This window comes from Acinonyx jubatus, chromosome F2 (assembly GCF_027475565.1).
Source record: "Acinonyx jubatus isolate Ajub_Pintada_27869175 chromosome F2, VMU_Ajub_asm_v1.0, whole genome shotgun sequence".
In the NCBI taxonomy this organism is placed as follows: domain Eukaryota; kingdom Metazoa; phylum Chordata; class Mammalia; order Carnivora; family Felidae; genus Acinonyx; species Acinonyx jubatus.
In genome coordinates, this window is record NC_069394.1 from 54,238,708 (window position 1) to 54,262,817 (window position 24,110).

Consider the following 24,110-nt stretch of genomic DNA (forward strand, 5'->3'; position numbering starts at 1 on the left):
GATATGGAATCAAAAGCCCATCCCAGCCGACCTTAGGGCAGCTCAGTGCCAAAGCTGTGGTCTCAGGGGCTCCTTAAGACTTGGCTCCATCTCGGCCACAGGTGGTCTATTACCTTGTTTAACTGATTACAGCCAATTAAAGGGAAGGGCTTAATTTGCCTTTCTAGCACTTATAATCAGCTAAAATGTTCAACATCACTTCCTGATGCTTCCTCTTTCCCACACAAGAGCATCAAAAAGAAAAGGATATTCAAATGGAGGAATTTTCAGAAACTTTCTAAGTTTTTCCTGGACGATTATTTCTCCTTCCCTTTGGCTTCTGACACATTTATAAATCAGTTATGTAATAATCGAATGCAGCTCTGAACTAAATGCAAATCACGTCTTTTAAAGTCTAAGGAATCATAGAATATTTTGCAGAAAAATTAGAGAATTTATACGGACTACTTTATATAATTGTAAAAGAATATACACTTAATATGGAAATATAACAAAGTATATGGGGAAAAAAATCACCAATGGCCCCAACTAGATAGCTACTATCAACATTTTAGTCTGTTTTCTTCCAAGCCTTTATTCTGTATACAGGTTGTGTTTGACATAATTGTGATCAAAGCATGGATACAATTTTGTGTTCTGAATTTTGTTTCACTTACCTTTATAAATATTTCCCATGTGGTGGTAAATTCTTTGTAAAAATTTATGACAGTTGTATGGTATTTCACTGTTTTTCTATTATTGAACAATTGGTTTAAAAGTTATACCTAAGGGGAGCCTGGGTGGCTCAGTTGGTTGGGCATCTGGCTTCAGCTCAGGTCATGATCTTGTGGCTTGTGGGTTCATGCCCCGCGTCGGGCTCTGTGCTGGCAGCTCAGAGCCTGGAGTCTGCTTTGGATTCCGTGTCCTTCTCTCCCTCTGCTCCCCCCTCGCTCATGCCTTCTCTCTCTCTCTCAAGAATAAATAAAACATTTAAAAAATTATACCTCATATTTTTATGTTTTCTTCCAGTATTTTTGGTTTCTTATTTATAACTGATTTTAGGCAGTAGAATATGTAGGTCATAAGCCATAAACATTTTTAAGGTTCTTGATTCATATTGTCTACTCTAATTTTTTTAAATGTTTATTAATTCTTGAGAAAGAGAGAGACAGACCATGAGTAGGGGAGGAGCAGAGAGAGAGAGGGAGACACAGAATCCGAAGGATGCTCCAGGCTCTGAGCTGTCAGCACAGAGCCCGACAAGGGGCTTGAACTCTTGAGCCATGAGACCATGACCTGAGCTGAAGTCAGACGCTTAACCTACTGAGCCATCTAGGCAACCCTCATGTTGTCTATTCTAAAATGTCTGTTCCAGGGGTGCCTGGGTGGCCCAGTCGGTTAAGCCTCCGACTTCAGCTCATGTCATGATCTTGCAGTCCGTGGGTTTGAACCCCACTTTGGGCTCTGTGCTGACAGCTCAGAGCCTGGAGCCTGCTTTGGATTCTGTATCTCCCTCTCTCTCTGCTCTTTCCCTGCTCGTTCTCCCTCTCTCTCTCTCAAAAAAAAATAAACATTAAAAAAAAAAAAAAACCTTAAAATGTCTGGTTCCAACTTCACCTTCCCACCAAGGATGGGTGGGAGTGCACTAGCGGGAGGTAAAATGATTTTATCTTAGTGCTGTCCAAAGGTAGCTGGCAGGGTTGCTCTCTCCTTCCCTCCTGAGTTCCTTTTAAAGAATTACTGTGATTTAAAAACAAAACGTATCACAGTATGTTCATATTGTTATGTAAAGGATCTCTAGAAATTTTTCATCTTGCAAATCTGAAACTCTATACCCACTAAACAACAGCTCCCCTTTTCTCCCTCCCCTCCACCACCAACCTCCAGCAACCATCATCTTTCTGTTTCTGTGAACTTTACACTTTAGATACCTCCCATGTGTGGGATCATACAGTCTCCAAAGTCCCTCGTGGAGCAGCGTATCTGGAAACTACTTGTGGAGAACCCGTCCCTGAGTATGACCGCTGTGAGTGCAGGGCAAACCATGCTGACCTCTTGCCCCTTACAGCTACCTCATCCACCCCAGCCCCACCCTACCCTCTTTGGGTTCCATAGTCATATAACCATATGCCTCTCGGATGTCGCTACTCAGATACCCCACAGTCACTTCTAACACAACGTGGCCAAAACCAAACTCATCATCTCATTCCATTTCACGCCTGTTCTTTGACCTCCAAGTTGCCTATCTCCGGGAATCCTGCCATCCTTCATCCACGTATACAAGATAGAAACTTGGAGTGGTCTCGGACTCCTGCGAGTTGCTTACGGCAAAGTAACACTGGTCTCCGTGTTCTATCCATTCCACCTTCTACACACCTCTTGAACCTGACCTACCTCCTCCAACCTGTGTCTCATTTCAGTCTCTTTTTGGGTTAGTCCCCAGTCTCCTCTCCCTGCTTCAAGCCTGACCGATTCCCTTCAACCCATTATCCAAACCACTGCCCAAGTTACCTTCCTAAGGGACAGATCTCATGATCCTACTCCCTTGCTTAAAATTTTTCATGGTGTTTAGGATAAAGTCCAAAGTCCTGAATCAGACTTTTCATGATCCCCGCCCCTCCAGCTTATCCATGCCTACCCCTCCAGCCCTGTGCTGCAGCCATTCATACCTGTTTGCAGAGCACCTCATACTCTGTCAAGACCCCTAGGCCATTTGCACGTATTATTACCTCCTTTTGGAATGCCCTTTTCTCCCTTCTTCTCTTGGCCATGTGTTATTTGCCATTTAAGTGTGAGACGACTCATTCCTTCTCCAGGAAGCCTTCCCAAATGCCTCAGTCTGGATCTGGTGTCCCTCCTCTGGCCCTCACAGTCCCCAGTACAGACCTCCACTTCTGAGTCATCTTTAATTACTGGTTTACATACTTATCTGTCTCTCCACTAGATTTGCAAGCTACTTAAAAACGGGTTCTGGATGTTTCATCTCTCCATCTTCAGCCCTAGCCCAGTCCCTGGCACACAGGAGGTACTCAAAAATATCCTTGCTGAATCATGCATATTGAATGAAGTCACCCTTGAGCTTATTCCTCCACCTCGCTGCCACTTTCCATGGGAAAGGGTAGAACGTTCTCCCTGTTGCTACAGCATATAAGGTTATTCGGTAAATCCTTATAAAAGCCAGCTTTCCTCTTATTTATAGGGAAGAAGTATGGATAATACTGTATCTTCAAAGTGGAGACCTCTATGTGAAAAATCAAAGCATTACTAAATCTTGTAACTCACTGAAAGACCATATAGAAAGCACTTTTCTTTTAATTGAGCCCATGTATTTTGTCCAGGTTATTACTATCTTCTGTCAGTGGTCTCTAACACCTCTTTCCACCCCTTCTAAGAGCTTAGTACCAAAGTGCAAAAAACCCAGAATTTCAAATTCAAGGACAAGTCACTGACTACAAAGTCATGACTCACTACATTTCATCCTTCTTTCCTATCATACACTGATGCCTGAGCTGGTTTTATTTACAGTGTGAAAGGTTTGTTTTGTTTTGTTTCCTTGTGTTTTTTTGTTTTTGTTTTTTTTAATGAACGCACTGAAATACCTTTCGTTTATTATCCCCTTCTGGAAAAGACTCCCTGTACAAAGTTGTGAAGGTAATTTGGTAAAGCATTTCGTCAGGAGTCTAACGAGAGTTTCTCCTTTAATCCTGCTCCTTCCACTATTCCCTCCCTTAGTCCCCCCCCCCCCCCCCCCCCCTTGGGTTGCTATTGCAATTCAGTGGCATTTGCGCCACAATCAGCATTTCTTCCCGTTCCCTTCCCACTCCCACCCTCCTGGGAGGCAGAGAAGGAGGCCCATAGGAGAAGGAGAAAGAACCCCACTACTATTCAGCCTGCTCGGCTCCCTACAGGAAGTGATCTTTCTGCTCTTAGGCCAGCCACACGCCTCCCAGCCAGCCAGCAGCGCTAACTAATTAGCACACGTGATGGGAATTGGAAACAAAGTCGCCAACAATAGGAGCGTGGGAACCAGGACTGCGCCGCAATTACAGCCCCCCTCCTCCACTCCCACCCCCCCCCCGCCCCGCCCCGCCCAGGCCGGCGGCGGGCGACTCGCTGTCCGTCCCGGGGGAGGGCCAGCGGGATCCCGGCGCCCGGGGCCTCCCTGTCCCGCGCGTCCCTCCAGTGGTCCCGCCGCTCCTCTGCTTCTGGGAACGTCCGCACACAATAGGGGGAAAGCGTGTTTAGGGAATCTCAGCTCTTGCCAGGTCATGCGGCAGGTCAGTTACCCTTTGTTGGGGAAGAGAGAGGGAAGAAAGACGGTCATCACATAGCCTCCTTGGACAGCTTAGGGACCCGCCAGCTTAGGAGCGCCGGCTGCGCCGCGAGGGCTGGGCACCCCGCTGACCTCTGCAGGGAGCCGCCGGCTCCCTCGAGGAACGCGCTCGGGTCCTATTCTGTGTGTGACAAGTGGCCCGCCTTCCCCGCGTGCTACTGCAGGGGACTGAGTGCAGCGAAGGCAAGCCAGAGACCAAGGAGGGAGAGAGCCCGTACCGCTAAACGGGGCTCCCGGGCTCCAGCTGTAAGCCGCTGTGCGCGCATGCGCCAGAGGTCTTGTCCAAAGTGGTTTCAGAGATGGGCTGATGGAAATTTGCTTCTGATCTTACCCAGTACGCTATATTCCATATAGGTTAGCTTTATTGAGCTATAATTCACATATCATATAATTCATGCATTTGAAGTGGGCGATTCAGTGGTTTTTAGTACATTCACCAGAGTCACTTTGAAAATATTTTCATCCTCTCAAAAAATCCCATCCTTTAGCTTTCACCCCCTCTATATCCCTCCCTCCCTGACTTCCTAGCTCTAAGCAACCACTAATGTACATCTGTCTCCTACAGGTTTCCCTAGACACTTCATCTAGATGGAATCACGTGTCACCTTTTGTGACTGGCTTCTTTCACTTAGCATATTTTTAAGGTTCATCCATGTTGTAACATATATCAAGACTCCCTTTTTATTACTGAATAATATCGCATGGGCTATAATCACATTTTCTTTATCCATTCATCAGCTGATGGACATTTGAATTGTTTCCACCTTTTAGCCATTGTGAATAATGCTGCTATGAACATTCACATGCAAGTTTTTGTACAAACACGTTCTCACTTCTCTTGGGTGAATACATAGGAGCAGAATTACTCAGTGGTGTGGTCAATTTGTGTTTAACTTTTAAGGATACTGACAAAGAGCTTCTACCTACTCAACTGAGCCACCCACACACCCCAACAAAGAGCTTCCAAATTGGCGGTACATTCCCCACCAGCAATGTATGAGGGTTTTACCTTCTGCAGATGTCCCCAATACTTGCTATTGTCTTTTTTTTTTTTTTTAATTACATCGACTCCAATGGGTGTGAAGTGGTTTCTCAGCCTTTCCAGTGCTAAATTTCTGAAGTCTTTCTCAGTGTAAGAACTGGACCTTGAATAGTATATCCTAGAAGGGTCATGAATGGTAACAGCAAATCAGCTGCTAAAACACAATAGTATTACTGCTTCTGGTGAAAAGTGAAGTAAAAAGTAATTATTTACCAACCTGTGTCTGATATCATAGAGCTGGCCAAGAAAGCTCCAGTTAAGAGCTCACTCCATCTGCCACTTCCCCATCCACACCCCCACCCCATTTACAAATCTTAGCTTCTACTGTCTGTGACAGGCAAGCTATTCTCATGCTATGTGATTAAAAATGACCCTGTATATTCAAAAACTTCAACTGGCAGTAAAACGTTACTCTGGTTTGTGTTGTCCAAACCCAAAGTTATTTTCCTGGAGCCAGGGTGTTTGATCAGGTTTCAAGTTTATTTAGATATAAGCATAAATTCTCATTTATAGGAAACTGCTTTTATAATAACAGTTATAATGTTTCTGTTTACATGACTAGCTACAGATCACCAAAGGGGTGGGTTACCATGTTACATTAAAAAAATTCAGACAGTAAGTTGTATTTATAGCAACCAAAGGCGGGGGGGATCCCCTCCTGGCTTAACCTAGTTATTTCTCAAATTCAGAAATGACTGTCATAATCTTGCATTTATTTCAATGTAGTACTTTTCTTAGGCAAAGATGTATGTTGCATATAGTGATTAAAGCAGGAATATGTTTTAGTTGGAAGAAGTCATATTTAACCCGATGAGCAGCAAGCATTGCAGGTGACACATGTATTGCATCCCTGCCTTTCCTTGGTTTTGTGTGGCTCTCAATCCTGGCTGCACATTAGAATCACCTGGAGAGCATGGACAGCACACTTAGGCCAAACACCATCTCAGAAGATATAAGTCCCAATGCCCAGTTTTTGTTGTTTTTTGGAGGGTCAGAGGGGAAGCTAACTTCAGTGTTTTGTACCAGATCCCCCAACAGACCAAGTGCAGTCAAACTGAAGTCGGTCTAAGCCATCGTTCTCAAAGTGTGGTCCAGGATTCATAGCATCACCACCCGGGAACTTGATTGAAATGCTTATTCTTGAACACAACCCATACTTACTGAATCAGAAACTCTAGAAGAAGGGCCAGCTCTCTGGGATTTAACACGTGCTCCAGGTGATTCTGACGTGTGCCAAAGTTTAAGAACTACCGATCTAACTAGACATTCTCCACTTTGGCTGTACATTGGAATTGCCTGAGAACTTAAAAAAAAAAAAAATACTGATGGCTGCCTGGGCTCCAACCCCACAGATTCTGATTTTGATTGTTTTGAGGTGTGGTATAAGAATTGGGATTTTTAGCAATTGCACCCCAGATAATTCTAATATATTCCTAAAGTATGGTTCTGAACAGCTGGCATCAGCTTCACCTGAGATTTGTTTGACATGCAAGTTCTTGAGCCTCCTCTAGATCTACTGAACCAGACGCTTTGTGGGCGGTGCCCCAGAATCTGTGTTTTAGTAAGGCCTCCTTGTGATTTGCATGCTTGCTAAAGTTTGAGAACCACTGATATAAACATAGTTCTAGGGTCTGAAGTTGGAATATATATATATATATATATATATATATATATATATATATATTTAGGTGAATCATAATTCAAGACAAAATGATGGAGTAGGCCCTGGAGGAACACAGTTTCTCTGTTTATGTAATTACTACATATTATTAAGTTTTATTATTACCACTGTAATGTGCACCTAGTTTTTAATTATTTCGCCTTTGTGGATTTGAAGGATGATCTCCTGTATGCTTTCATCTTTTATTTGCTCATTTATTTGGGTTTCAGGTGTCTGTACATTTCAATTGACACAGGGGGGAACAACGGGTCCCTTTCTTCTCTGTGGAGCTCTTCCCATGGGAAATTTACGTTGGGAGACCATGGTTTTTGGAGTAGGCAGTGACTTTCTTAAAACATCAAACCACTATCAAGAAAACCATCCCCACATTCAAATAGCTCAATTTAGGAATTTAACGTACATCCTGAATTAATTAGAAAAGCATGAAGTTCTTACCATTTGAAAGAGCCCGACTGACCTCAGAGATAACATCGTTGAATACTGTGTATCCCATCACGATCTTTCGATGGACTGGAAGGTACACCACATTTCTCCTTCACTGTCCTCTGGTGGAGCCAAGCTTCTCTCTTACCAAAGACAAGCAGCTTCTAGAACAGTGGTTCTCAAAGTGTGGTCCTTGGATCAGCGGCAGCAGCAGCAGCAGCAGCTTGCCCTCCAGGTAATTGGATACATGCTGAAAGTGGAGAACCACCATCATAGAGCAAGAGATCTGGGAATGATTCTTGATTCGCTGCCTGGCGGGGCCCTCTCCTCTCCACCTAATGACATGCCAAGTTATTGTTCCAGGTTATTTCAGAATTCCTTTCCCTCCCTCTTTCCCTCCCTGAAACCACAGCCTTGATCCAGGTTCATTCCTAGCACATTCTCCAGCTCTAGGCCTTCTTCCTCCTATGTGTGTATTCTTTCGATATCACCTCAACTGTGTGTGATGGGGATTCAAAATCTCCCCCTTCTGTTTCTGAACCCAACTGGACTGTCTTGTCCCGTGTGTCACTTTCTTTGTCCTCATGGGCGAGGAAATCACGTTGTGCTGCACTATCCGTCTCCTGCCCTGACTCTGTACACTCGGGACCCTTTTCTCCCCACTGAGGCACAGACCACCACCCCCTCTCCTGTTTTCTCTCCTGACTCCATAAATGGCACAGCACAGGGAGAGGGAATAAAGGCAGCAAATTGCTCTTGACCCATTGTGTTGAAGTGTCTATTCCAGCACAATTCTTTCTTCATTCACTATCCACATATTCTTCCTCCCTGGCTTGCACTTACACATGCGAGTCCTAGAAACCAGATTTCATTGATAAACACGCAGAAGCAGCAGTGTGAAAATTCCTCCTAGAGAACAATTTGGATGGGCTTGTAGTTTCTTTTTACCTGTCGGTCTTTTTCCAAAACAAAACAAAACAAAGACGAACAAAAAACCCATAAACAAACAGAGACAGAGGGGAAATGCTGAGAAAGATGACACTCTGATGTGCTCTTGCAGTCTTCTCTAAGACTCTTAGTGTTCACACAGCTTCGTGTTGTGGGCCAGACTGTCCAATTCAAGAAAGAATAATATTTCTAGTCTATAATATGGTGACTGGTGTAATCAACTCGTAATGTTTAATAACTGTAAAGCAAAATTTGTGTGCGTGCGTGTGTGTGTGTGTTTTAAGGGGCTCAAGGTTCACAACGATGAAACACAAAGAACTGGTTGTGAAACTTCTCTTTCAACGTACTCAACTCCCCTTCACTCTACCTCAACTTGTTAAGCATGCGTGTCTATGTACTTACTAGCAATGTGTCCTAGCAGGAACTCTGTAAGGTATAATAGGGATCTGCTGTACCATCAAAGTGCTCTGGAGCTTGTCAGTAAGGATTGAGTTTGGGGGAAAGAATAAAAGAAGGCAATATTTATCAATTAGACAACATTGATTTAAAAATTAATTCTTCTAGTCAAATTTCAAGAAGAAAAACTCAGTAAATGTTGCGAATTAGCAATAAATGGTACCAAGAGAGTATGATGTGTATGTGTGTGTGTGTGTGGTTTATGTATTTTAAACCTTCGTGTTTTGAATGGAACTTTTAGACATTAAGGCAGTATGGATTAAGCACTAAAAAATTTAACATGGGCTGATAACAGAAATTTTGGTTAGGGTCACCAATTTAAGGAATACTTGAAAGTTCTTAACATTTTTGGGTTTGCTTAACTAACACTGGCAAAATATTAACTCTTAAAACCGGGTGTGAAAATTTACTGAGAGTCATATATTTTACAGAGGACAAAAACTTTTAACTCAGAGCTGTGGATTCTCAGAAAGCTACACTTGGAGATTTTATGCTTTTGATTAAAAACTTTAAAGAAGTGCTTTAGTATATATTATGATAATTGCAAATGAATTGAGGCAGTGATGGGTGATAGCACATAGAAACAAAGACAAATTGGGGCGTCTGGGTGGCTCAGTCTGTTAAGTGTCTGACTCTTGGTTTCCGCTCAGGTCACGATCTTGTGGTTCGTGAGTTCGAGTCCCATGTTAGGCTCTGGGCTGACAATGCAGAGTCTGCTTGGGATTCTCAATCTCTCCCTCTCTCTCTGCCCCTCCTTCACTCACTCTCTCTCCTCTCTCAAAATAAATAAACTTAAAAAAAAAAAGGAAGCCAAGACAAATCAAGCTACCTAAGAGCCAAATACATTCTGATTTTCAAAAATTATGGCATGTGTTAAACCCTATGAAAAATTCTGCCAACTCATATTTCTGTTTCTATTACTTGTTTCCTGCTCCCACCCCCCCACCCAGTGGAAAAAAATACATTAGTTTTAGTCTATGTGCTATGTATTATAATTATGAATACAATGTAACAAACATAAAACCCAAACAGCCAAAATAGTTAAGTATTTTATAGTCATTTTATCTTTTGTTATTTATTTATTTATTTATTTATTTTTACGTTTATTTATTTTTGAGACAGAGAGAGACAGAGCACGAGTGGGGGAGGGGCAGAGAGAGAGGGAGACACAGAATCTGAAACAGGCTCCAGGCTCTGAGCTGTCAGCACAGAGCCCGACGCGGGGCTCGAACTCACGGACTGCGAGATCATGACCTGAGCCGAAGTCAGATGCTTAACCGACCAAGCCACCCAGGCGCCCCTATTTTTTTTATTTTTAATGTTTTTAATGTTTACTTATTTTTGAGAGAGAGAGAGACAGAGACAGAGCACAAGCAGGGGAGGGGCAGAGAGAGAGGGAGACACAGACTCTGAAGCAGGCTCTAGCTCTGAGCTGTCAGCAGAGAGCCTGATGTGGGGCTCAGACTCACAAACCTGAGATCATGACCTGAGCCAAAGTCAGGTGCTTAACTGACTGAGCCACCCAGGTGCCCCTCTTTTATAGCGGTTTTAGATGGTAAAAGAAAAGTTTATTCAATTGTACATCTTATGAAAATCTGAGGAAGCGAGTTGTGTTCTCCAGAGCATGCTTTCAAGGAGGGTGAAGGATCTGCCTGCTGCACTCAGGAAGGTTGTCCACAGAGGGATGGCCACAGTTGTAAGACTGGCCTAAGGAAACCTCACTACCATTTCTGGAGATTTCATATGACAGGGAGATGAGGTGAAGACCTAAAGAGGGGGTCCTGCATTCATTTGTCTCATGAGCCAGTGAGAGGGTCAGGAAGGCCAGGTCTCTACAGTGGGAACTTGCAGCAGAGATAAACCATCTCTTCATTTCATTGTCATTTGATGAGTAGCTCAAAAAGGAGAGGGACAGGAAGGAAGATTCTGGACTGAAGACCCAAGCTCTTGTTAAATGGTGATACTAACCAGAAATACTAAGTCCTTTGCCATTTGTTTGGGGGGGGGGGAACTTGTCCTATTTCATTAACTTATAATTAGTAAGGCATTTTAAAAAGAAAAGTCATTGAAAAATAGAAAAATATCTTTGATGCTGTAAAAGTGGGGCCTTTTAAGCGGGAAAAATTTGTAAAAACCTTTTGGTTGGCTCTTTCAATGACTGAAAAGGAAAATATATTCTAACAGCTGTGAAATAGGGACACATCCATAACAGAAACCATAACAGAAATGCCTACTTACAAAGATATATTGACATTGTGTAAGTTTTGAAACAGGAGTTTTCTTAGTTTGGGCTGCTAGAGCAAACCACTCAGATTGGGTGGCTTACACAACACAAATGTATCTGGTCACAGTTCCTGGCTTGTGGAAGGCTGCCTTCTCAATGTGTCCTCACAGAGCAGAGGGACAGAGCAAGCTCTCTGGGGTCTCTGCTTATAAGGGCACTAATCCAGTCATCAGGGCCCCTCTCTGTGACCCCGTTTAAACCTAACTACTTCTTAAAGGCCCCGTCACTAAATACCATCACACTGGGGGTTAGGGCTTCATCAGATGAATTATGGGGGATGCACTTCAGCCCATCTTTCACTTCATTTTTCCTCTTGTAATTGGAATGTTGCCTGGGCCCATTAGCCTTCGAGTATAAATAAAGTCACATTAATACCCAGATTATAATGATTCTTAATCCTTCCTGCCTGTCAGACTTTGACTCCTTTCTGAGTTCTCAGCCCCGCCTGGGCAGTGCCTCATAGCTGTTCAGGGCTGAGTTCACCACTGCCAGGTGCTCCCTAAGACTGCTGCTTGGCCAAACCCTCCCACCCCACCCCCACCCCGGTGCATTACCCTGCACCCTCACAGTGCCATTTGGTGGTAAGTGTGCATGTAGGGGTGGGGTAGGTATTGCAGAACAACCCTGTCCCAACCCTGAATCATGGTGTTACTGGGGTGCTGATCAGCATTATTTTTTTCACCAGACTAATCATACAAACACCTCCTTCAGCTTCTGGTCCTCATCTTTCTCTCTACTGAGACTCAAAATCTGTCCCCTCAGTTCTTCTCTTCTTCCTCATCTCTGCCCTGGGCCCCTAAATTGAAAGGTAATAACACAACACAAAACAAACAGAAAACCAACAACATTCCTTTCAATCTAAAACCAAAGCTCCAAGGGTACCTGGGTGGCTTAGTCCATTAAGCTTCTGACTTCAGCTCAAGTCATCATCTCGAGGTTATGTGAGGTCGAGCCCCACATCCGGTTCTTTGCTGTCAGCGTGGAGCCAACTTCGGATCCTCTGTCTCTCTCTCTCTGCCCTTCACCCGCTCGTGTGCTTACTCTCTCTCTCAAAAATAAACATTAAGAAAAATTAAAAACAGAACAAAAAAGCACACCAAAGCTCCAGCGTATATCAGTTCAGGCACTCAGACAACCTAGGGGGCCAGCAGCGTACTATTTTCAAAGACAGAGTCCGTGGGTTCCGGTTGGGGGTTCACCTGGAACCTCCTGCCACACTTCGAATTTTAATAACTTAAAATCATTTTAGACCTATTCATAATAAATATCAAATAAATATCAAATATTCATATAAATATATATAATAAATATTTTAGCACAAAAGTGCTAAAATGTGAAATACTTAGAAACAGGACCTAGAGAAGTCGTCTGACGCACTGTAGCAGTATTGGATGAGCATCTAGGCAACTAGGAAAAAGACCCTCACTTCCACTGAAGACAACTCCGAGCGAGTTCTGAGGAGTCGTGATCCATAGACTTGCTTTTGGGACACCATAAGATAGATCTCAATTATATCCGGAGTTGTCTTGAAAGTATGGAAATAAAAAGGAGTTGAATGATTTAAATTGTGAAAAGAATACACTACAAATTAGTATTTGAATTACTTTAATTGGAAAATAATATGCTGTAAATTGCTATTTGCATCATTTTAATTGAGAGGAGAATACTTACAATAAATTACTTTTGGAGGAAAAGAAGGCTTCATGGAATCAAACCAATAGCAGGGATTCAGATATGACTTTGGGCAAATTTCCTACTTTTTCTGCCTGGTCTTCCTCTTTGAAAACTAAGAAAAATAATAATTCCTCCTTCCTGGTTTAGTGTAAGGATTAAATTACTTATATATAACAATTTTAAAACTGTGCCTGGCATATGGTAAGTGCCATAAAAACGTTTGTTATCAAAAAGTATTTATACAGGGGGTGCCTGGGTGGCTCAGTCGGTTGAGCATCCTACTTCAGCTCAGGTCATGATCTCACGGTTCATGAGTTCGAGCCCCACGTCAGCCTCTGTGCTGACAGGTCAGAACCTGGAGTCTGCTTCAGATTCTGTGTCTCACTCTCTCTCTGCCCCTCCCCTGCTCGCATTCTGTCTCTCAAAAATAAATAAACATTTAAAAAAATAGTAAAAAATAAATTTAAAAAAGTATTTATACAGAAAAGATTAGCATGGCCCCTGCGCAAGAATGACATACAAATTCATGAAGATTCCGTATTAAAAAAAAAAAAAAAAAAAAACCATAAATTTCTTGAAGGAATTGGTCTCTCAAATTAGTGAGCAAAGAACTTTCAAAGCAGAAGTTATATTACCAGAACTCAACAATACTTTTTATTAAGTTGCTTTTCACTTATGCTCAATTAAAAAAATTTTTTTGAGTTTATTTATTTTGAGAGAGACAGAGAGAGAGCACAAGTGAGAGAGGGGCAGAGAGAGAGGGGAGAGAGAATTTCAAGCAGGTTCTGTACGGTCAGTGAAGAGTCTGATGTGGGGCTCGAACTCAAGAACCATGAGATCATGACCTGAGTGGAGATCAAGAGTCAGATGCTTAACCAGCTGAGCCACCCAGGTGCCCCTATGCTTAATTTTTTTATGGGTCGAAAGCAAAATGCATCTGTCCTTAAGCTAGGACACAATTTCCCAAAGTCTGTTTCTTGGGTATGCTATTTCAGTGGCCTATTAGCGGATATTATATGAACAAAGGGTTCCATGGCTAATGAGTTTGGGAAGTGCTGAGTTAGACACATGTAAATGAGGATTCTTTATTAAGGACTTCTCAGAGCATGCATGCTCAAGTGTCCTGAGCTCTCCAAGAATTTCCCAAATGTATTTGAAAACAGATTCTTTTATTTACAGAGTCTTGAGGGATTAATGGTCTGTGAAATGCACTTCAGCATTTTAAATACCCCTCCCCCGCCTCCCCCTTTTAAAGACAGTACCATCTTGAGGAATTCACTGGCAGGAACAAGAAGACCTACAGGTGGGCCTTTTAGGTGGCCCAGCAAAGGTCAGGATGAAGGAGCCCGCGTTATTACCATCATCGTCATCATAACTCACAAGCACAAGACATAACATTTGTATAGTGTTTTACAAAATGCTTTGTCTCATTTTACCTCTCACAATGAATCCAAAACAAAAGCTGAGGGACTATTCTTATTTACAGATGAGAAAACGGAGGCTCAGAGGAGAGAGGTATGATCACAGGCCCGAGGGCCCATAGCTGGGAAGGAATCACTCAAACCCAGGCAGGCAACTGGGAATCCTCTCCTCCTCCCATTGGGCCACACTGCTGCCGGCTGGGTTTCCAATTAAACAATTCCCTCAGGGTGAACACCAGGGTGTCTTACATCTGACCTCAATCAGGGGAGTTGGTAGCGGAAGTGCACTTTTGCGTGGCATGACGTGCCACAAGGCAATCTGGTGATTGAGACAGCATCTACAGAGAGCAGCAAGCATGAAGAACAGAGGGAAACTGGCATTTAGTCAAAAGTTTGGTATGACAGTTTTGGGCGACTCTGTCTTGTGGTTTCTCATTTGGGATGTTCTCAGAAAGAAGCCATTTCTGAACTCCAGAAGTATGCAACTTATTTATACATATATTTATAGCACTGCATGCTCAGGGGCTCTTCCTTCCTAAGAAACTCAAAAAGCACAACTTTCACTAATAATGAATAGCAGATGCTTATTTTTAAGCTCTACTCAAAATAAGCTAGTGCTGTTAGCAAGAGCACAGGTTCTTTCTCGTCACCTTTCAAGGATATTACGTTCTGGAGACACTGCTTTGAATACATCCAATTACTAGACTCCACGCCCCCCCCCCCCTCCTTGCAACCTCATTAGATGTGTAACAGTTTCAGAAGAAAACTGAGGGGTAACCCAATGCTTGGTTTACTCATTGGTAAATCAGGTATATTAATAGCTAATAATGATAGCTGCTGTTTATTATGTGTTTCCTCTTGGCCAAGCACCATTAAGATGCTTTATATAACTGATGTTATATAATCTATGACGTTGGGAAATTGTTTTTATTAATGCCCCATTTTATAGATAGGAGAATCGGGGTTTAAAGAGGTTGAGTAACTTGCCCACTGTTGTGTGGCCAAGACTGATCTGTGTCTTTACCACACAGTCTTGTGAGCAGCTTGATAAAGATTGGGGCTTTGCAGCTTATCGCTCACGCCTGGCTCAGTGCCCAGCACACAGTAGGGGCTTTCCACAAGTGTGTCGAGTGAATGCATGAACCAGCAAGACTCAGGTGTCTCATACATTGGCTGGATTCACCTAAAAGTGGTTTTAACAAAGCTGTTTTGCCTGTGACTGGATAAAGCAACTTGCTTAAGAGCCCAGACAGAGGCAGCCCCTCTCTTTATCCAGGCGGCAGGTGTAGTCTTTGGCCCTCCTGCATACCTATTTAATCATGATCCCACCAGCAAACCAACAGAGAAAGGGCTTCATCCAGGACACCACGGTAGGGACCTCGACAGTGGCCAAACCTGATGAATCAAAGATTCAGGGCCTTTTCCTGGGTGGTCCCCTGCCCAGCTACTGCTTGTGTCCCTTCCAGCCAGTTGTGACCTTAATCTTTCAGATGGAAATGCTGGGACTGCAGTTTGAGGATGGGCTCTTTCTGGAGATATCACTGGTTCACCTCTGGGAAGGCCCCACCTGGGCCTGGCCTTGGGAGCGAATTCCTAAATCTGTAGTATGTGTCTCTTCTGGGGCATCTTGAGCATCCCTTCTGCAAGAGAACACAGAGAAAGGCAACCTGATGGATTATTATTAGTAGATAAGTAAACCCATTTTCCACAGACAGGCAAGGAAATGGGCCTTTGTGCATATTTGAAAAGGCTGGTCCCACAGGACAGATGAGTTAGGAAAAGCAACATTTTCCTAAGGGGCTAGGCCTAGGCAGCCCCACTCAGGTTGGAGACAAGGCTGCTTTTGCAGGTTGTGTCTTGCTCAGGGGACTGCCAAGAAGTTTAAAGCAGTTCTTTACTCAAGGCCTCCAGGGATAAAGCCCCTCTACTCTGCAGGTGCTGGAAAATTGGGCCTCATGCTCTCAGTCTGCCTGATTCTACTACTGATGGGAGGGCCTCAGCCCCTTCTTTTGTAGTTCTAACTGAGATAGCTAGACCTAGAACCAGAACTAGACTCTGACCTAGTTCTTAAGTGCCTTCCCAAGCTCAGAAAAGTTCTTTCCAGACCCCATGAAGTATCTTCACCCCTTGTTTTTCCTTGTCAAAAGATGCTTCCAAGCATTAAACCCATTTATAACAATTTTACCTGTTCATTGTCTATCTGCCCCCTAGGATGTGAGTTCTAGGATGGCAGGAGCCATAGCACTTTGGGGTCATCATTCCATTCTCAGGCCCTAGCACGGGGCCAGGCACACAGAAGGCACTCAGTATTAGTTGGATGGATGAGTGAGAGTCAAGATTAAGAAGCAGGAGAGATTTAACAGTTTAATGTAGACCTCATTTTTGACAGCAAAGGAACACTGAATGTGGGATTAATAGTTTGCTTAGGTACCAATGTGGAGTCAGGAATCCTCAACCCCACTTTGTCTTTTCTTCTCATCCACCTATCCATGTCCGTACAAGGCAGCAGAAATAGGCCAAAGCCGGAAAGTCTCGCTCACTGTAGATTCCAGAGGTTGGCAACCACAGAACCACAGAGGGTTAGTGGACACACTAATTTCTAGGGTAGGGTGGCCTGCCACTTTGGGGAAAGAAATGGTGTCAGAGGGACTTCTGAAAGGCAGAGGGGAGTAGTGGATGGTTTCCTATGCCTGGACCATTCAGTTCTGGAGGTGGGGGAAGAGGCAGGTGGCAGTGAGTGATGTGCTTGGCTGAAGACTGTGGAGGCTGGAAAGGAGCTTGGGAGGCTGAACCTCTAGCAACCCCCAAAGAGCTGTTGCCTGTGAGTAGGGGCAGAGTAAGCAGACAAAGGAATTGATCTTGGATGGACAACTGACAAGTGGCATGCCGGGGAATTTCAGGGAGCAAGGGCATGTGGTATGCCAGCAAGAAAAAATCCAACATAGCTTGATGGAGGGACCGGCCTAGACAGGGAAGCAGAGGAGACCGAATGAAGAGCTGAGGGGCTGGAGGTGGAGGTGAAGTGAAATAAGAGTTCAGTGGGAGCCAGGAGGTGAAATACTGGGGGAGGTGAGGGGCTGAGAATCGAACAGACATATTAGGCTCAGGCCATACAGAGGATTGGCGTCTAAAATGTGTTAAGATGGCACCGAGATCACTAATTAAGGACAGGTAGACACGGAGAAGCTATTCGCACAAGTGAGAACATTTTTGTTATCCTCTATATCAAGTGCTCCCTCACTGACAGGACTGCAAGGTCAGCAGCCACAAGAATGGACCTGAGAGGAATACCAATCGCTCTGCTCCTTTGTAAGGGATAGAGAAGCCTGGATTTCCAAATTCAAAACACCCATCCGGCTGCTTCTACAAATCCCTGAATAGGGAATCAGTCCAGAGATACAGAATTTTTTTCCGCCAATATCTTACGGAGGACTTGCGTAACTCCACGGAGCTTCCAGTAAACACCAAGAACCCAAACCGGAGGTGTGCAGTGTGTGTATGTGTGTGCTGTGTGTCCAAGGGTCAGAGACGTGCGCTCCCGCAGTGAGGGCGGCCTCAGACGCAAATGCCCAGGCCCGCCACCCAGTCGCCCGCTGAGAGGATCTGGCCGCCAACTCCAGGAAACAAAAAACAACGACAAAACAAAACAAACAAAAAACCCCCCTCCATAATGGATATCCCCAGGGGTCTTCCCCCCCCCTCCCCGAAAAAACGCGTTCCACTTTGTGGAACGTTCCAATTTGTGCGGAAATTATACGCACAAGGCAACTCATTCCATTCGGGAAGATGAGAAGTGCTGCAGAAGCGAGACTGGCTGTATGTGGGGACACGGTCCCCCAAACCGAAAGAGGACATTCCCAGAAACCTCGTCTTGCCCCTCCAAGCGCCGGCCCGTGAGGTGGTGTGGCCACTGTGGCCGCGCACGAACTCCGCTCTGCGGGAGCCCTGCAGCCTCCGCGCAACTGTCGGCGCGCCACCCGGCCAGGTGCAACGGGCCCGGCTCCGCCAGCGGCGCGCGCCTCCCGCCGCCGGGCACGGGTGGCCCCGCAGCCGAGATTTACCGCGGCGCAGGGCGGCGGTTTCCGGGGCCGCCCGGCGCCCGGGCTCCGATTACAGGTTCACACGGGGGGCCCGGCCCGCGGCCGCCCAGCCCCCGCCGGAGCGCCCCCGCGCGGCCCCGCTCCCCCGCCTGCCCATTCTTCTCCATTCATGCGGACGCCCTGCGCCGCCGCCGCCGCCAGCGCGGCCGCCGTCGCCGCCGCCGGCCGCCCGGATTGGCTGGCGGCCGTGGCGCCGGCACTTTCCCACGGCCCGCGGCGCGTGCGGCTCACCGGCGGCGCTGCAGGCGCGGCCCTGGCGTGCGTCCAGGCCAATCGGGGCGCGCAGGGCGGGGCGGGGCCGCGGCCGCCGGCGGGCTTGTGTCCCGGCCCGGCCTCCCTCGCCTGCCCGCCGCCGGCCCACCGCCGCCCGCGCCTCCTCCTTCCCCCCGCAGTGGAGACCCAGCGGAGCCCCCGCGGAGCCGACGCACCGCCGCCGGGCAGGGGCCGGCGAGGAGGGCGGGGGCAGGGTTCGCCCTCGATCTTAGCCTCGCTCCGGTCCCTCCCCGGAGTGGCTGCCAATCAACGGAGCGAGAAGCCGGGTTGGCGGAGCGGAGGCTGTTGCCCAGGAGCCGCCGCTCCGCCCCTCCGCCTCCTACACCCCGCCTGCCCTCCCAGGGGACTTGAGTAGGGGCGCAGCGTGGGAAAGGGATGGTTGAATTTTAACCGGAGGCAGAGCGTGAGCGGGATCAGTGTGTGCGGAACGCGAGCCCCCGAGCGCGGAGAGGCGCCGCTGCTGTTAACTCCTCCCTGCCCGCCGCGCCGAACCGACCCTCCCCCGGAGCCCCCGCGCAACCAACATGAAGCGAGCCCACCCCGAGTACAGCTCTTCGGATAGCGAGCTGGACGAGACCATCGAAGTGGAAAAGGAGAGTGCGGATGAGAATGGGTGAGTTGGCGGCGGCAGAGCGGAACCCGGGCAGGAGGCGAGCGCCGGCTGGCCACGGTTGACAGCGGGCGAGGGCCCCGGGCACGTCTGTGCCCTCCACTGACCTCTGCGCATCTGGGTTATGCCCCTGTCCGGGGTGAGGGACGCTGGAGGCCCTTTCAAACCAAAGTTGCCAAAACAATCTGAGTGCGGGGAGGATGAGGGGGACCCCTCATATCACCTCCCCTGGCTTACAGCGATTCCTTTCCCCCCCCCATTCAGAAACTTGAGTTCGGCTCTCGGTTCTATGTCCCCAACTACATCTTCACAGATCTTGGCCAGGAAAAGACGAAGAGGCGTGAGTCTCATTACAGTTCTTCTTGTTTTGTTATTAATTAATGGAAAGAATTACCTTTCTTCATTTTTGAAATTTACAGTCTTGATGGAAATACCCTGCTTTGTTTTGCCTGCTTTCTGCAGATCATTGAGAAACGCCGACGGGACCGGATTAATAACAGTTTGTCTGAGCTGAGGAGGCTGGTGCCTAGTGCTTTTGAGAAGCAGGTAATGGAGAAAGTGGGTAGAGCTCTCCGTGTAGCCATCCACACCTTCTGAATCCCTCCCCTCATTAATCTGAACCTCATCCGTGTCTCGAAAAATAACCGTATTGCTTTTGCGGAAGAGATCAATTCATATACAGATTCCAACATATTTTCTGAAGACGACTCATTTTGTTTTAGTTTGTACTTTTATGATTTACAAAGCATACTGCATACGGTGCATATCTGTTTTAAGTTGTTCCCCAAAGGCACTTGGTGCCATATCAATTTTTTTCCCCCATTGTCTTCTCCAGGGATCTGCTAAGCTAGAAAAAGCCGAAATTCTGCAGATGACAGTGGATCACCTGAAAATGCTGCACACTGCAGGAGGGAAAGGTACATATCACTAATCTGGTGGCGGCTGAGTGCTCTGGGTAGAATGAGTAGATGCGGCAGGCCAGCCCTGGTGCAGTCGCTGCCTTATTTTTCCTGTGTGCTTTGGGGGTGGGGAGAGAATGTTGTGTTGTGTACAGTTGTCAGTGCATTTGCAAATGCACATAGGATTTTCTCCAGTGAATGCATCACCCCAGTCCTCTTCGAACTAAGCTAATGCACCTTCTTTTGGAGAATACCTCTTACCTGCGAGGTGCCCGAAAGCTGTGACAGCCCTGATTAAAATCAGGTAGCTCTCAACACATTTGTTGATTGCCATTTTGAGAAAAAGCCTTAAAAAAAAAAAGTTATGGTCTTAATTTTATCTACAGGATTGAAAAAAAAAAAAAAAGCTCCTATGACTCTTGAGGAAAGAAACCTGTTGTGGTTAATTAGAGAAAACCTAACAGAAGGTGGGAGACCAGGGTCTGTGTGTCTGTCTCCAGCCGGAAAATGCTTTGCTCAGGACCAAGTGGCTAAAAGCTCCATGATGATAACTTACATCTGTGTGTCTAATGAATTTCACTGCTCTGTGGTTTCTCTGTCCTTGATGTATTTTTTGTTGTTGTTGGGGGAAAACATTAAAGGAATGAACATAGTTTCATCTGCCTGTAGGGTATAATTCCACTTTCTGCTCAGCAGTTTCTAATTGGGCTTTGAACTTACATTAGCAAACACTTCTCATGTTGATTAATGCAAAGACTTCGGTCAACTCCAAAATATTTGGACCTTCGTTAAGAGCCCGTGTATGCCGTTTTTAAGGATGTAGGTATTTGTTAGGAAGGGCTGCCTTTGGTATTGAAGAAATGCGGGAAATCAGCAAAGCCTGAGGTTTTTCTTTTGTTCTTTTCCTCAGGCTATTTTGACGCACACGCCCTGGCTATGGACTATCGGAGTTTGGGGTTTCGGGAGTGCCTGGCGGAAGTTGCCCGTTATCTGAGCATCATTGAAGGACTAGATGCCTCTGACCCGCTTCGAGTTCGACTGGTCTCACATCTTAACAACTACGCCTCCCAGCGGGAAGCGGCCAGCGGCGCCCACGCAGGTCTTGGACACATTCCCTGGGGCAGCGCCTTCGGACATCACCCGCACGTCGCGCACCCCCTGCTGCTGCCCCAGAACGGCCACGGGAACACTGGAACCACCGCCTCGCCCACGGAACCACACCACCAGGGCAGGTTGACCTCGGCACATCCGGAGGCGGCTGCTTTGCGTGCGCCCCCTAGCGGCGGCCTCGGACCGGTGCTCCCTGTGGTCACCTCCGCCTCCAAACTCTCGCCGCCCCTGCTCTCCTCCGTGGCTTCCCTGTCGGCCTTCCCCTTCTCCTTTGGCTCCTTTCACTTACTGTCTCCCAATGCGCTGAGCCCTTCGGCACCCACGCAGGCAGCAAACCTTGGCAAGCCCTATAGACCTTGGGGGACAGAGATTGGAGCTTTTTAAAGAACTGGTGCTGTAGAATGAGGGAGGGGAACACTTACAATCCCAGCTGAGCTGGGCTGTTGCCAACATCACCTTAAAGTCGTCAGTAAAAGTAAAAAGGAAAAAGGTACACTTTCAGAGGAATTTTGTTGAAAGACTAAAGGTTTGTTGGTTTACTTTTTCTTTTTTTAAATGTTTTTTTATCATATGTATTAGCAGTTTTTAAAAACTAGTTGTTAAATTTTGTTCCAAACATTAAATTGAAATAGTGAGTATAAACCAGCACTTGGTAATAGGTTTGTTCTGTGCCTAATTACTTTGTAAACCTCTCTGTCGAAGAATGATTCCATTTTTGCCTCAGAGTTTTGGGAATTTTAACATTTAGTATTTTGGTCTGTTTTTCTTCTTGTGTAGTTGAAGTCTGTTTTTAGATTTAATTTTCCAAACCACTAAGTTCAATGTTAACATGATGCTATTTGTTAATAGTTTGACAATTAAGGTGTTGTATAGGTAATATTCTTTTGTGGGGGGAACTATGTTGAATTTTATATTTCTGAGCAAAGCGTTGACAAATCAGATGATCAATCAGCTTTATCCAAGAAAGAAGATGAGTTCATTCTCTGCCTCCTGCAGCAGTAAGGTGAATGTATAACCCATCAGGGGCCCTGAGTTCATATGACCACCTTCCAGGACTGCAGTTCTGGCTTAGTTAGGAGAGAGCCACTTGGGGGTTGATCTCCATTTGGAGTTGGTGGGGAGGAGACTGCATAGGATATGCCTGCATTTACCAGCCCCACGCAATGCAATGAATTTTTAATCTCACGGATCTCAAATTCACAAACATTAACATGGATAAATGATCACGGTGTGCAAGTGGTCCAATCGAATAGTCCAGTGGAACCTGTTATAAATGCATAACCTAATTCTTCCTGAAACTGCTATGTTTTCTTTTAACTGGAAATCTTTATGTTGTGTTTTCCTTTTTGGTGCATGGCAACGTGGTTCTTGAGGTATTTAAAAAGGTGTGCTGCCTTCTTTTGGTTTAATTTGGTTCATAAAAGCATCAGTTCACAGGTTTATCCTTTTAGCAGGTGTAATTTAAACGACCTCCACTGAACTGGGTTTGACCTCTGTTGTACCGATGTGTTGTGACTAAATAAAAAAGGAAGAACAAACTATTCTGTATATGTCTTACATGCCTTGGCCTTTCCCTCTGTTGGCTAAAAGAAGATAAATTTTCCTCTCATTTTCATTTTGCTTGGTTACCAGTTTTCTTATTCATTATTTTGGGAATTCTAAACTGTGTGAATTTGCTACTGAATAAGGTGACTTCATTGCAGCGCAGGGCTTTGGCCTGACTCCCACAAGAAGCCCCTGCCCTTTCACTGTTATGTCAGATGATCTGGCCGTCAGTGGGCTAGGGAGACTCAAGTCAGGCTGGGAGTTGCAGGGTGGGAGAGAACTCTGCTGAAATCTTTTAAAACCGAGTTGACCAACATTTTTTTTTTTTTTTTTTTTTTTCTGAGAGCATCTACTGTGTGCATAGTCCTGTGCTAAGAGAACAGAAAATTCCTTTTTTTTTTTTTTAACTGTAGCACAAGAAAAGCTAACACTGCCATCTCTGAAAGCCCATGCAGGGGCTGGGGAATCTGGCCTGATGAGCAGTGGCAGGCTGTAATTCTGCACCTGCACAGCTCCAGGAGTCTTTCCTTGTCTTGTTTCAAGGAATTTGCTTAACCCTTTAGATGCATTTGACTGAGCTGTGTAGTGACAAAGCTGACATATGCTTTAGGTTAGAACAAAACGCTGCCAGAACAGAGGCAGTAATCTGGGCCTCAGGGGGAGAGGGGTGCCTTCCTATTGCCTTGAAAGTATCCCGCCAGCTGAGGAGTGCTGTCTCCTGGCTTGGAAGAAGTTTGCCTTGATCCTGAGGTTGGTGGGGAGGAGAGGGAGAAAACCCACTCTGGCAGATGACAAAATAGAGCTTGCCTTTTCTTTGCCCAGCCACAGAGCTCCTCCTCCCCGCTCTGATTGAAAAACGAAGACAGGAAGGCAGAGAAAAGTTTGGACTCTGAACTTGAGCAGCGCCTTCTGGGTCTCTGGGAAGGGACCAGAGACTGCAACATTTTTGTGATTGTGGGTCTCCAACTTCAGCTCTCACTCCAAGTTTCTCTGTGTGGCCTTGCATGTTGGCCCCTCCGGGGCTGCACGGTTGTGTTCTCAGCGCTGCCTGGGCCACGTACTTTCTGCCCATCATAATGCTGTGATGGAAAGTGTTAGGGTAATTTCTGCCAAGTGTCAGTTTAATTTTAGCCCCGTGATTTCAAATGGCATTAAAGCATTACCGAGCAGCATTGTGCTCAGGCTGCCTTAGGTTGTCTTACTCATACCTAGGCTTAGATGGCTGCTAATGCGGTAAGAAGGAAAGCCTGTCATTTTGGTGGCTGTGCGGAAAGCGCTGTGGCGCTGTAACACATGTGGCACCATCCGCTTGTCACGTCTGTGATCTCTGTA

General features: G+C 45.8%; 2 protein-coding genes and 1 pseudogene across 6 annotated transcripts in view; all 3 read left to right on the forward strand.

The window, feature by feature from the left end:
* MRPS28 (mitochondrial ribosomal protein S28) overlaps positions 1-18,972 on the forward strand; it is a 229,892-nt gene extending 210,920 nt beyond the window's left edge. For all 4 annotated transcript variants that reach the window (XM_053208723.1, XM_053208724.1, XM_053208725.1 and 1 more), the window contains one exon: positions 17,489-18,972. In XM_053208723.1, the coding sequence (XP_053064698.1) occupies positions 18,060-18,965 (906 nt within the window). In that variant the 5' untranslated portion in view covers positions 17,489-18,059 and the 3' untranslated portion in view covers positions 18,966-18,972. The remainder of the gene's footprint in view (positions 1-17,488) is intronic.
* Positions 13,279-13,366, forward strand: LOC113600728 (uncharacterized; annotated as a pseudogene).
* Positions 18,973-18,979: 7 nt separating the features above from the next.
* Positions 18,980-22,771, forward strand: HEY1 (hes related family bHLH transcription factor with YRPW motif 1). 2 transcript variants are annotated; one of them, XM_015067554.3, is made up of 5 exons: positions 18,980-19,227; positions 19,489-19,564; positions 19,687-19,770; positions 20,060-20,141; positions 21,034-22,771. In XM_015067554.3, exons 1-5 carry the CDS (start codon positions 19,139-19,141, stop codon positions 21,615-21,617), a joined length of 915 nt encoding a protein of 304 aa, XP_014923040.1. In that variant the 5' UTR covers positions 18,980-19,138; the 3' UTR covers positions 21,618-22,771. The 2 variants fall into 2 exon arrangements, with proteins under 2 accessions (XP_014923040.1, XP_014923041.2); XM_015067555.3 differs by lacking the exons at positions 18,980-19,227; positions 19,489-19,564; positions 19,687-19,770; positions 20,060-20,141 and adding an exon at positions 20,165-20,590.
* The last annotated feature ends 1,339 nt before the right edge of the window (positions 22,772-24,110 follow it).

Bases quoted from the DNA above. Each gene is read 5' to 3' on its own strand.
- HEY1 (XM_015067554.3), top strand. From the start codon at position 19,139: ATGAAGCGAGCCCACCCCGAGTACAGCTCTTCGGATAGCGAGCTGGAC. The intron at 19,228-19,488 runs GTGAGTTGGCGG...CCCCCCATTCAG, and splicing joins GAGAGTGCGGATGAGAATGG to AAACTTGAGTTCGGCTCTCG. The intron at 19,565-19,686 runs GTGAGTCTCATT...TGCTTTCTGCAG, and splicing joins CCAGGAAAAGACGAAGAGGC to ATCATTGAGAAACGCCGACG.